We start from the raw sequence: 13068 nt of genomic DNA, 5'->3' as shown, positions 1-13068 counted from the left end.
TTCTCAGTTGTAAAATTTCAGCCAATGGTTTTATTATGGATGAGCTGAAAAGCTGTTCAGAAGCAAGCATTTCGAATTACTAAAACAAAACAAAGCCCCCTTTCAGGAGCCCTGAAAATCCCATTATAAATAATTAAATTTTAACATTGACAAACTCTGAAGTCAGTTTGAAGAAGCAAAGGGACAATTGATTTCAAATCCTCAGTGCATACTTCAAGTTCATAAGGTCAAACCTGCTTTCATTAACTGGCCTCATGTCAGTGAAATCACAGCTTCTCTATCTTTGGGAAAGTGGGCAAGACAGACACAAGAATGTGCTCTGTCCCCTCTTTCTCTTCTCCATGGAGGGATCCTTGCTGGGATTCATTAGTCTTAACCAAATACAAGTGCAGTCATTCAGAAAGGAGCCTGTGTGACTCAGTGAATTGCAGAGCCCAAGAAAACACAAAGCATTAAACTGCAGAAGGTTAGACATCAAAAGTTGTGGCTGCAATAAATCATCAATACTTCTGGAGGTGTGCTGCTTGCATTATTGCTCTTAAAATATTCATGGCTGGTAGTCAAAAGCAGCAAGTACAGCATGATTAAGTAATGCCTTAGTGGACTAGAAATCTATTAAGATACCTCTAGATAGAAGCATATCAGTATGGAACTATTTCATTTTGCTTAGAAAGTTAAAATTAAATGGGAAAATTTAGGTTTCTTGGAAGAATTCTCGGAAATGAGAATTTTGTTTATTGGCAAGGTCTAGTCAGCAGTAAAACTATTTTTATTAAAACAAGTGAAAAACATGTTAATGAGAGACATTTCAAAAGCCACCAAACTGAACTGAACAGAAAGGTCTGAAAGAGTTTTGGACTAACAAGAGAGCTGATGTGTAGGATCAGCTGGGCAGCCCATCTCATCTGTCATCCCCAGGCCCTTTGAGACACTGGGGCAGAAAAGGTTTCTGTGTTCAGTGCAGGAGATCAGAGTCTGAGAGCCTCTGCCAGGGATGGGAGAGTGTGACCCAGACAAACTGCATCACGAAAAACACAAATAATCTGTGTGCCTCCCAACTTGTTAAACTTTCATGAGTACCTCAGAGAGACAAAGATAAACAAGCATTTGGCTGCATCAGCCACAGCAAGACAATACTAATATTGACTAATGCTGACTTTCCATCTTTATCAGTTCCCTTGGCTGGCAGAAATATAAGGGTAACTGGAGAAATGGGCACAGCCTCTGTCCCCTTTGTAATCATGACCAAGAACAGAATAAAAATTAAAACAATCTCCATGATATGTCTATTCAGAAATTCTATTTGGAATATTGATCTCTTCTCCATTCCCTACTACAACAATAGGTAATACAAACCCTTCTTTATTACTGAATAGGTTTATTGTACACAAGAGCTCTAAATATCACTTAGTGCAGATATTTTGAGTGATCTCTCCCCAAACGTGTGTCCATCTTAAAATATACTGAAGGTCTTCAGTTGTCACCCACTTGAATGGCAACTGTGAGCACCAGAAACCTTGAAAGTTCGTGCTGAGGAGTGACACATTATCAAATCTTTGATATAAAGAACAAGTGATGATACCAACAGAAAACGAAGAGATTACTTTTCTAAAATAAAAGTGTTAACAGAGAAAAAAATTAGTTTGGGGTGGTTTTTTTTTCCCCTTTAACACAGGCCCTTGCTTTGCAACAGTCTGAGGAGGTTTCAGGGACCATAATCTGAGCTTTGTTCAAAGCAGAGTCACTGGGACATCAAGGGACACATTCAACCATCACATGCTGCTTTGACCCTGTCCCAGAGACATTCCAGCTCCCAGAACTATCTGCTGCATCCATCAAGTGTCCTGCCTCAGGATGGGGAGCTCAAATCCCTCTGCTGACTGATGGGCACTGCTGGAGATGCTGCTGAGCATCACCTCAACGAGATGATTTATTTGGGCTCAGGATTGCAAGGCTGAAAATAGCTCAGTAAAGTTCTGGGATATTTTTAGATGAAACAAAACCCCATTGTTATCCTACAATGAATAAAAATACTGCAACAGGGAGGCAATGGAACACCATAAAATATTGTAAGGCTGGTGAGGAATCAGCCAATACAATTTAAAGCAGGTAGCAGGTGGATGGGACGTGTCATGTTCAGAGAATGTTCCCTCGTGTTGCAGAAACCAGTTAGACTAAAACCAGCAGAAAACTATGGGTTGCTGGGGTAGCTTCAATGTGCTACTGTTTAACTTATTAATTTAGAGAATGGCAGAAAATTTTTAAAAGAGGCTCATCTTGCTGGTTTCTACACAGATGTATGCAAATGGGCTGAAAATCAGGCAAGTCAAAAAAAGCCCTAAAGCTGTTCTTTTCATATGCACTGAGAGGGGGGAGTGAGGCTGCATCTCATCTCTTCCCTCTGTCTTTATCTTATGCTATGTTTAGATTCTAAGTTCTGAGTTGACTGCATTTCCTAGGTAATTAAAGCAAATTTTTGGATGTTAGACAAAATATCTCAGTAGGAAAAATTCAATTCCCAAAGCCAAATAGCCTGTAACTATAAATGTTCCTTTGATAGAGTTTCTTTGCATTAAATAACCAAGCATCTTCTAGACTCCAAAAGATTTTTTCCCAATTTCAAACATTATCCATAAAGTTTAAATTTAAATAAATCATCACTTTGAAAGGCTCTTTGTATCCCATCCACATTAATTTTTATGTCTTATATCAGCCAACAAATATTGTTAAAAGTTCTCTAAAAACCATGCTTCTGAAGAACTCTGTGCAATAAGGAAGCTGCCCATCTCTGAAAAGGCTAAAGCTACAAAGAAGGTTTTCATGTGGCTTTTGCAAGTACTGTACTGTGTCTAAAACATTTCCACTTTCCTCCTTCCAGCCTCCCAGATCAAAGACCTCTCTCCCAGAAATGACCAAATGCCATGAGTCCTGAACAAACCCCAATTCTATTTTTTTTTTCTTTTTCTCCCTCTTTTTTTTATCCCCTTTTTTTTTCTAACCTCAGGGCCCTGGCATATGCATTCCACATGGCTGAAGATGGAACAAAAGCTCTTGTGTGGCTGCACTGATGCTCTTTTAACCATACTGTGAGGGCAAGGACACAAAAGCAGCATATACTGAGGTAGAATAAGACCTTTGTTTACTGTGCACTGATAATTACTAGTCCCATTTTCTAAAGAAAAAGTGCACATAAATCCTCAAATAAAATGATATAATACTGAATATTTGCTGTCATAACATTCCCTGTACTGCCAGCACACTTGAGAATTTATGGCCTATTTTAATTATATTTGTACTTTATTACAAAAATTATTTTTATTTTTGCACTGTCATCAGATTCACATTTCTGCTTGCAGTGGAATTTGTTTTCAGGCACTGGACCATTCGCTAATGCTAAAAATTTAAAGTTAATTTTCTGTCAAAAGGTAATTTATGTTGTAAGTAGATTGATATACAAGGATCAGTAAATTTCTATGACCATTTACTAAGGGAGCATGAAGTTACCATGACAATAATATAACTGTTCAGGATGCAGCTTCCAGTTCAACTTATACATGTAATTCTTGGAGTTGTTCTTAAAAATCAGTTTGTTAGGAAGGCTCAAAGGCTGAGATCTGTGGTGTCTCATTTCTTTCAGTATGAACTGAAATATTCAGAGCTGAAAAAATTATTTTTATAACACACTGGCATATGCAAGATTTAAGTGTATTCTTCAAAACAAATTACTAATTCACTATTGTTTACCCATCTGCTTGTTTATAGACCATTTCTGAAGGTCAGGGAGTGGGATCAGGTATTTTTACCGTATTTTAAAACTGATTAGGAGTGTTACACTGTTTTTCCTAAGACACATGTGCCTGCAAATTTAAAAGAATGTACAGGGCAAAGAAGCTCCTGATCCTGTCCAGCAGGGCTGTGCTGCTGCTGGAATAAACCTTGCACCCCATCAGTGCAGGAACAGGAAAATGCAGATTTCCACTACACTTAACAAGAGGCTCTGCTGGCAGCTACAAGGGGCAGCCTTGGACAAGGCAGAATGGATTCCTGGTTGAAATAGTAGATATCACCCATCACATGAAATAAATGAAGTAAATAATGCTTTAAAAAGCATTAAGCAATTTGTTTCAATCATATTTCTTTTAACACAGACACATCTAATAAAAAAAGAAAAAACCTCACTCATTCTGTCAGGAGATAAATAAATTCTCTGCTTTTCAACACAGCTCCCTAACTGCAAAAAATTGTTTTGACAATATTTGCTTGACTATCACTTGAAAGTATTTCTGCAGTATTTTTTATCAGTATTTAGCATCCTTACTCAGCCATTAACTGGTAAAGTGAAGTTGGATATAAGAATACACACAAAAGCCCCACCAGCCAACATGTGCAGCAAGCAGAAATAATGCTACAATTATGCCTTAACTTCAGCAATACTCCAAGAAAAATATTTTCCCAAGCAACAGAAGATAGATTTAATCTTTTTGCTTTTCAATGCACTCTCTCTTCTACTTTATTTCATCACATCTTGACCACTCTGAAGCCTTCTGATTCTTCAGAGGAAGGATTAAACATTTACATTTATACTGTGCTGCTTTTCCTCTGAACTCTAGGATTTATGATTCAGTTTCACATCCACAGATAGCAAATTATCTCCAAATGTTCACCAGTGAGTCACTATTAAGAACTACTGAACAAGGTCAATTGACAGTCTTTGATGTTTCCCGTTATTTTAAAAGTTCCTTTTGAATGTTTTGAATTTGAGTCTAAAAATAAAGAAAAAAAGAAGGTGTGTCATTATATTAGAGATTTATTTCCTCCTTTTGAACTTAAAACACTTTGGCAGATCTATGGCTCATCCAGGTCATGGCTCACTCACAGATAAGCTACCAGTGCAAAAGTAGCAAAAACTTCTATCCTTTAAAATTTTACATCTCATCTTACTGAATTTTCTGCAAAATTAAAATTGTTTAACTTCCTCTCTCATGGGAGTTAAAAATATTTGCCAAAATAAGGGAAGGCAATTTGCTTGTTTTAGTACTGGAATCTGGATGATGCATCCTGGAACTCGTTCTCTCATTTATATAATGACATATGCTGGGACATAACTGCAACACTTTGTCTGGAGACATTACTTGCACTTACTTCCCAGTAATATAAACTAAGGTGATAAAAAATTCAGAAAGATCAGTAAGTTCTTTAAAAACTGAACTGCTAGTACTGAAAAGATTAAGTTAAACCTATACAATGTAATTAATTTAGAAATTATGATCTCATTTTTAGCCATCTCAATTTCCAGCCTCTTTCCAATGTGATTATCATAACTTAATCTGCACCTAATTAACACCAAACTCTGTATTCTGGGGAAAAAACTCTTAATGGTTATTCAGAGGGCAGGGCAGCTCTGCATGTGTGTATCTCAGCTGAGATCACCCCGTGGCAGGGCTGAAAAGTGACAAGTTCAGAGAAGAGGATTTGCTTTTCCCTAAGGGAACACACAGTGACTGCCCCCAACAAACCCCCACACACTGACTGCACCTCCTACTCCTGACCTGCTTCCACTCTTCCAAACTTTCAGAGGGTTCAGCAAAAGGCCCATCAATTCCTCCTTGGGCTACTACTGTGGAAATTTTGATGGATGCCTGTACACAGCACAAACTAAACTTGCACTGGATTATGTGGTACTGACACTCCTCATGCTGAAAAGTAATTTATATGGAGTTACTGGGACTCCACAACAAGTTTCAAACCCTAGCTGAAGAATCTTAGTTAAATCATCAGATCCAGCAAACAGAAACAGATCATTACCCAAAGTGGTGGAACTCAGATTACAGAGTACTATATTTAAGCACATCATTTAAACTTTTTCCCCTCGGTTAGCTAAAAATAAAGCAAATTTGATAGCTGCCTTATTGCTTTTTTTAAAAAAAAACTATGAAACCTTAACCTGCACTTTTTTTATTAACATATTTTCCAACAATATGAGCCCTGTGACAGCTCCATAAACAGAGTCTGCGGGGACCACCAAAGAACCTCCCTCGTTGGTTTGTTTTGGGTTTCTGGGGGCGGGCAGTCTGTTGTTTTGCTGTGTGTGACCCCCCCTCGGGTGGGGACTCACCCAGGGGCAGGAATGCCAGGCGGTTCCCGGCCATGGAGAGCTCGTTGAGGCTGGGCAGCTGGCACAGGTGGCGGGGCACAGACCACAGGTGGTTCCTGTCTGCAGTCAGGTACTGCAGGGACAGGCACATGTGCAGCCGCTCCGGTAACGTCATCAGGCGGTTGGTGGAGATGTCCAGGGTCTGCAGCTCCCGCAGGTCTCCGACCTCTGTAAGGAGAATTAAGAGTTACTTTCACAAAAATCATCACCATAAAAAAAACCCTCACATAAATTAAAATCAAAGTTCATCAGCGGTGCTGCTTTTCTGTAAGACTGTTCTATCAATCCATGTTGAGAATTGATACTGATCGTCTCCATCATCTTCATATTCCAAATCTTTTTGATACATGAAGATGATGGAGATGATCAGTATCAGTTAGGAACCTTTATCAGTATGTTCAAGAATGAGATCTTTCATAAAGCATTCCTGAATTGTGACAATTACTACTGTTAAAATATCAAGCGTTTTCCTGGTCCTAAACCAGAATGAGGAAAAAAACACCCAAAACCCAAACCAAAATGCAAACAAAAACTCATTACAAAGCTTGCTGATATTGAGGGAAAAACTATTCCCTCAATATCTATATTCCCCAAATAACTATATTCCCCAAACTCAGGAAAATTCAAGTATTTTTCTTTTTTTTTTTTTTTTTAATATGGAAGATGTAATTATTTATTACTTAAGATTCTCTTGCAACAAGAGTTACAAACACATGCATAGCACTTGCTTAGTGACAGTCTTTCACCCAGCAGGCTTGGGAAAACAGCTCTGTCTTCATGATACAGTTCAGAAGGACTAGTTTAAATTAGAAAAGAAATTTCTTAATTAACCTGTGATACTGTTATATTGTAGGAAGACATTTCACTGAGTTCTAATCTATAGTTGCAATAATTACAGTGTCTAGAAGTTTGGTTTTTTTTTTTTTAATTTCAAGAATTTAAAAGCAGATTTTGTGTTTCAAATAGTATTGTATAATTTTTTAAGGTAGGCAACAAACTAAATTCTTTATCCTGTGTAAGACAAGATCACACAAGCAGCCTCACTTGTGCAACAGTGTTTTTTCTTGTGTCTGGCCTGTGAAACAGGATGCAGGACTGACTGACAAATAACATTCAAAATATGTTAAGCAGCTCTGCAGGTTACCTCACTGTTTATTTAGTTATTCTTTTACAGTTACTCTAAAAACTGGATAATTCTATATATTATTTCCCTCAAACAGGAGGAAACCATAACATTTCCCCCAAGCACAGGGAACAGTTTTGCTTTGTTTTTAAATACTTCACAGCAATGGAACCAACTCATGAAGTGCTCGGTGCCCCTAAAACTTGCTGCAGGTTCTCAGCATCTTGCAGACCCAAATGTACTTTGCTCTCAGCTGAATGAAACCAGCTCTTGCATGTGAGAGCTGCTAAAACAAGGTTCACTAGAATTTTCTACACTGAAAACACCAGACAATCTACACAATCCACAATCTGTACAATTTACAGCTCTATCACCCAGATTTTTTACAAAGATATAAATAGGGTAACACTGTTTAAGTTAAAGTTAAACAGAACCTGTTGTGCCCTTAAGCTCTCTGCAGCAGGAGCTAGAAAATTCACTGTTCCATGAGCTCTGAGGTTGCACCTTGTGTACTACACACCAAGTAGGAAACAAAATACTGAGTTAACCCAAGCTGTCTTCCACACAATGGGAAAAAGAAGTTCACCTTGGGAGAAACTGCTGTAAATGTTACTTATAAGGACTGGAAACATGAAAAGCAAAGAAAGGGAAGTTGTAATTCAATATTAGAGATTTTCACACAAGTAATCATTAAACAAAATGCATGTGCACATTTAGAGGGAGTTTCTGCCCACTGCAAACAATCACAGCATCAAGTACAATAAAGACTCAGCAACACAGTTTATGCATCCTTTTAGAAATATTACTGACAGAAGCAGCTGCTATACACAGATGATCACATTCTTCAAACCTCTTCGCTTTGATGTCAACAGGAATAAGCTTTACTTGAAAAGGATTTTTTTTTTTTACTACAGGATCGAAAATAAATGACAAAAGCAAAATAATCACTACTAAATAACACAAGACTACTGTGCAAAAAGAACTGCAGCAGATCTCATTTCGAAAGAGTTTTATATTCATCACAAAGCCATATGCTTGAAAACAGTGACAGGAAAAGAGCCACCTACATTCAGCCAAACCACTGACCACATGCAGTCAATAATAGGCCCAGCTATTTTCATGCACTAACCTTTTTCTCTGCCACTAAAAACAGTTCTCTAGTTCAGTTTAGGTCCAAAATCCCATAAATGTTACGGTTGGCAAAGCTGGCAGAGTTTCAAAGGCATTGCTAGAATGATATGTTTCAAATCTAAGAGGAAATAAAAGTATTCTCACTTTATCCTTCATCCAAAAAACACATACCCAAAACTTCATCCTCTCTACCTTAATCTCCCAATGCATACCAGATGTAAACATCCACTTTCAACATCTAGTGCCACATGTTGCACAAACACCCACCGACCCACTGTGAAGTTTAAGGCTAAGCCAAACAACAAAGTGCCATCATATTAAGGATATAACCCTCATATTAAAGATATAACCCCCAGACTCCCCACCATAGTGCTCAAAGCTCAGTTTGAAGAACATGCTCAGACACTTACTAATGACACTAAATTGGTTTTCATCTCATTAAAGCAAGGGGAAACGATTAAGAGGAATAACACAAATATAAACAGTCCATTAATAAGTTTTTCAAGCTTTTAGTTACTAAATACTATTATCCTTGCTTTTAAAGTCTTGCAGCATAAATACTGCAGGAAGCTTTGGCTAACAAACACAGTGAAAGGCTTGCAAATCTCTCTCTTGCTGTCAGCTCGTCAAGCACTAGGATATACCAGAGGTGAACTTTGGAAATTTTACAGCAGATCCAGAAAAGAAAATGGCTATTCCCACACAAAAAGAGCTGACAAAGAGGTTTTCAGAGATTCCCCCAGCACCCCCAAGGGTAAGAAAGAGACAAGCATTATACATCACCATTAGACCACATTGAGGAGTTCCAATTACATTTAAATGAAATTCATAAAAGCGTAATTTAAAATTTATATTAGCTGCAGGACTAACTCTATCAAAACCAACGCAGCAGAGCACTGAGCCCCATTGTGATATCAGAAGCCAGAAAAAACCCCAAACTCCTCGGCAGCTCTGCTACCCTCCCCAGCTCATAGGACACAGATTTGTGGAGACAGAGAGAGGCCAAACGTGACGTTGCCGTGCTGGTTGGTGGACTGGGGTGTTCCCTGTGTCCATCTGGAGGGATTGCTGCCTGCACACAAAGCCGGGCAGCCCCAGATGGTCCCAATGTGCTCGCAGCGCGCAGGAGGGGCCGACAGCCCGGCAGTGCAGCACTCCCTGACCCCACGGAAATTCAGCGCCCTCCTGCAGCCTCCGAGGGGCTGTGCAGTGCCACAGATCCACACAGACCCTCACAGGCTGTGCTCCAAAGCTGCCAGCCTTGGGGAATTCGTTTTATCCTTTTCTCCCCTGATAAAATGCAGATTCAGAAGGGATCACTCGGCTCCAAAGCTCCAAAAAGCAGCCTTGGCATCTGTTGTAAGAGCTCTTCCGACTACTTGGAAAAATGGAAAAGTGAACTCTCCTCTTCTGTGTTGGGGTTTTCAATAAAAAGGTGCCAAATAGATCTGTCCCCCACCACAATGAAAAAAAAAATCAGCATACATTTAATATTTTTCTTAAAAAAGTGAAACCTGGAAAGGATTTCAGGGAATGTCCAAAATTATTGACCTTCTAACAAAATGGGCTGTGTTTGTATAAACATAACTAGCATCAAGAAAGAAAAAAAAAATCAATTTCTTATTCAGATGGTTTAAATGCCAGCTTTTAAAATTAATTCCCATGGTTTTATGTGAAGGAAACAACAACAAAAAAAAACCCAACCAAAAAAACCCTCATCTGGAAATAAGCAGCCTATACAACATAGAGTAATTGCCAAAGGCAATTCAAACTTCCTTAATCTTTCTGGGGGTACAGGCCTCACCAGCTGCATGACCCAAAAATAACCAACAGTTTTTCTTTACATTTCAAGAGTAATCCCACCTTTCCCTGATGGGCCATAAACCAAAATTTCATCCAGAGATATATGAAACACATCCAGAGTTGGATTTGAGTGTATGGGAGGGAAGGGTTTACTTTAAATCTGAGTCCTTATATCCCAGTAAAGTTAAGGACAGGAAAGGGCTACAGACCTACCTGCATGAGAATGCACCTCAAAGCAGGATATTAAGGGAAAGTAGAGAACCTACAAGGAATGGAAAAAGGGACTGATCAGCAAAGAGAGCTGGCACTTAGAGGTCAGGCTGCAGAGGTTAAATGCAAACTGCCAGGAGGCCAGGAAAATAGGAACTCACAGACAAACAAATGGTTTCTCAACAAGAAATTTAGAGCAAGAAATGAAGAACTGATGTCAACAAAGAGTAGAAATTAGGAGGACAAAGCAAATATATCAAATTAGTATTTTGCATCATTTTTTCCTGTAAGAATAATGTTGTGTATGAGGACAGAGACAGAATACCTCATGGGAACAAGGACAAAGCACTGCAAATTACCACATCCATTACTAAAATGAAATGAGGCTGCATAAAAAAAAATTCCATCCCAGAACACTGAAAAAAAAAAAAAAAAAAAAAAGGTTATATATCAAAATTGCAGATTTGGGCACGAGGATTCTCAATGAATAGGACATTTTCTGGGATAGCAGCCTAGGGTTGGAGAAGAAATGCAGAACCTGTGTTCAAAAAAGCCCTGTTAATGTGAGCTCAGGGCTCCTCAGAATCTCATAACAACTGTTCTGAGGGGAAAGAGCACCCAAGAGTAACCAGTGACTGGAACATAAATAGAAAGCAGAATGGAAATGTGGCCCAGATCTTCTCAAATGTCATACTGGTTTATTTTTCTTTGATTAAATTTCTTGGTTAATGGTAACACATGAGGATCACACCTCATGGTAAATTACTGGGATGGAGAAAATATTCATAGTGGTGGTGTTCCTCAAGGGTCTACTTTGTTTAGACTTCCTATTTTGCACCTGGGTAAAAAATACTAGGTTTTGGGTTGCTGTCAACCCAAGTATTTAAAGTAGTAGTAATGTGGTAGAGAACCAAATTGTCATACAGGAGGAAAAGCAGGAACTTCTAGACTTAAGGGATAGAGATGGAAAGGAAAAGGACAGAAAATCATAATAAAAAAGAACAGAAAATCTTGATAAGAAGGTGCTGCAAGTCAGGGCTCTGCTTGAAAGAGTGAAGAAGGAGAGTGAATGGCTATACTTGCTCCCTCCCAAAGGGCAATTTCTATGTACTGCCAGCATTTCATCAGGAGAAGGGAAGTTTGTTAATATCCCTTTGTATTGCAGGCAGTAATGATGGTCTTGCTATTCTCATACAAACCTTTAACACTCTGCTGCCCAAGGGCTCTGACAGGAGGTAATGGATCCTCTCTGTTCTGAGGCTGCAGCTCAGGACTAACAAATTTCTGCTCTTTACCACGGAGTGATGTTCTCCAGCTCGTGGTACCAGAGGGACAATTCCTTATGAACAGTTACAAAACAGAGCACTGTGAGTCTGGCTGTGACTGTGAGCTCCCACAGCCAGGATATGAGCCCAGCCTTCCCTCCCTATCCCAGGCTCTAAAATAAATGGTGGTTCCTCCAGACAAGGAACAAAAGGTGCTGAAAGGGACTATCCTACTTTACCCCTGAAATGTTTCAATCAATTTCCATGAAGCTGAGTACAAGATGCATTTCCTTATTATACCTGTAAAACCAAGCACCAGTGAGGAAAGTGCTCGAAGTCTTCCATACTTAACAGAACTTACTACCTGTCCCACTAGAAAAAAAAAAAAAAAAAAATCCAAGTCTACACATGCCATGAATTTGAAGTGGATACTATCATGAATTGAAAACTGTACCAGACAGGAAGTGTAAGTTGAAATTGCTGAGAGCTTGATAGGGAAGATCTCCTTTAGATCTGCTCTGGGATGTCTCAGGAGGACTTAAATAGACTTTATGATGGTTAAAACAAATTAAATAGCCTATTATATATTACATTACATTTACTGTCCTACCATGCAGCTAACATTTCATAGCCTATAAAAATTAAATTTTCTAGCACAAATTGACACTTAAGGTAGACCTGTGCCATCTTCAAACAAGGAAGTTTAACCATAACTGAAATTGGTATCATTAGGTTTAAGGACAATGAAAGGGGCAGGCAAATTGAATCTCATTTACATTTTGACACTGCTGCATTCAGCTCTTTTTCTGTATTGTTGGTGAGAGAGCTTGAAAAGTGTTCTGTTTCTCAAGTCTAACAGACCTAAAGATTCCTTTCCTTATATTTTTATAGGCTTATATAGGCTAATATTTGCTTAGTTTGTTTAAAGGAAGGGAAAAAAAAAAGAAGAGGTACTGGAAGAGATCTTGTGACACTGCAGCAACTATTTTATGAATAACTCACTTTTAAATAAAGTGCTCAATGAGTTCAAACCCATAAAAATTCTATGGAAGAAGAAAGCCTCTATCCCAGCTGATCAAACTTCAATCTATTAATTTCAAATCAATACTTAAGGCTGCATTTCACACAAATATTCTGGCTCCAAAGCACAGAGGAGATTTTTCTGGGGCAGGAGAGTCTTTGTGAATGAACACAGTCATGTAACACTCCTCAAAGCTGTTCCCAATTCTTGGTTTCACCTACTTCAGCCATAAAACTACATTGACTTTTCTCCAAAACACTTAAGCAGCAGACAAAGCCCAAAACCAAGTGAAAAATACATACTTCTACTGAACATACCAAAATAGAATCTTTCTTCCCTCGACCTTGCTAAATGTCACATG

The 13068-nt window shown here is 38.6% G+C and overlaps 1 protein-coding gene across 10 annotated transcripts in view; it reads right to left on the bottom strand.

The window, feature by feature from the left end:
• Nucleotides 1-13068, bottom strand: part of LRRC28 (leucine rich repeat containing 28) — a 54662-nt gene that overhangs the window by 16807 nt on the left and 24787 nt on the right. For 8 of the 10 annotated variants that reach the window (XR_014591058.1, XR_014591059.1, XR_014591060.1 and 5 more), the window contains exons 6-8: nucleotides 11621-11760; nucleotides 10425-10473; nucleotides 6116-6322 (exon numbers count right to left, since the gene is read on the bottom strand). Coding sequence is in view for 3 of the 10 variants with exons in the window: in XM_083870902.1 (XP_083727028.1) it covers nucleotides 6116-6322; nucleotides 10425-10473; nucleotides 11621-11760 (396 nt within the window). In the remaining 7 variants the exon portion in view is untranslated. The remainder of the gene's footprint in view (nucleotides 1-6115; nucleotides 6323-10424; nucleotides 10474-11620; nucleotides 11761-13068) is intronic. The other 2 variants (XM_083870904.1, XM_083870903.1) reach the window with 1 other exon arrangement.

This window comes from Zosterops lateralis, assembly GCF_965231275.1.
Source record: "Zosterops lateralis genome assembly, chromosome: 13".
In the NCBI taxonomy this organism is placed as follows: Eukaryota; Metazoa; Chordata; class Aves; order Passeriformes; family Zosteropidae; genus Zosterops; species Zosterops lateralis.
The sequence above is the reverse complement of the archived record's forward strand: the minus strand, read 5'-3'. Positions and strand labels throughout refer to the sequence as shown.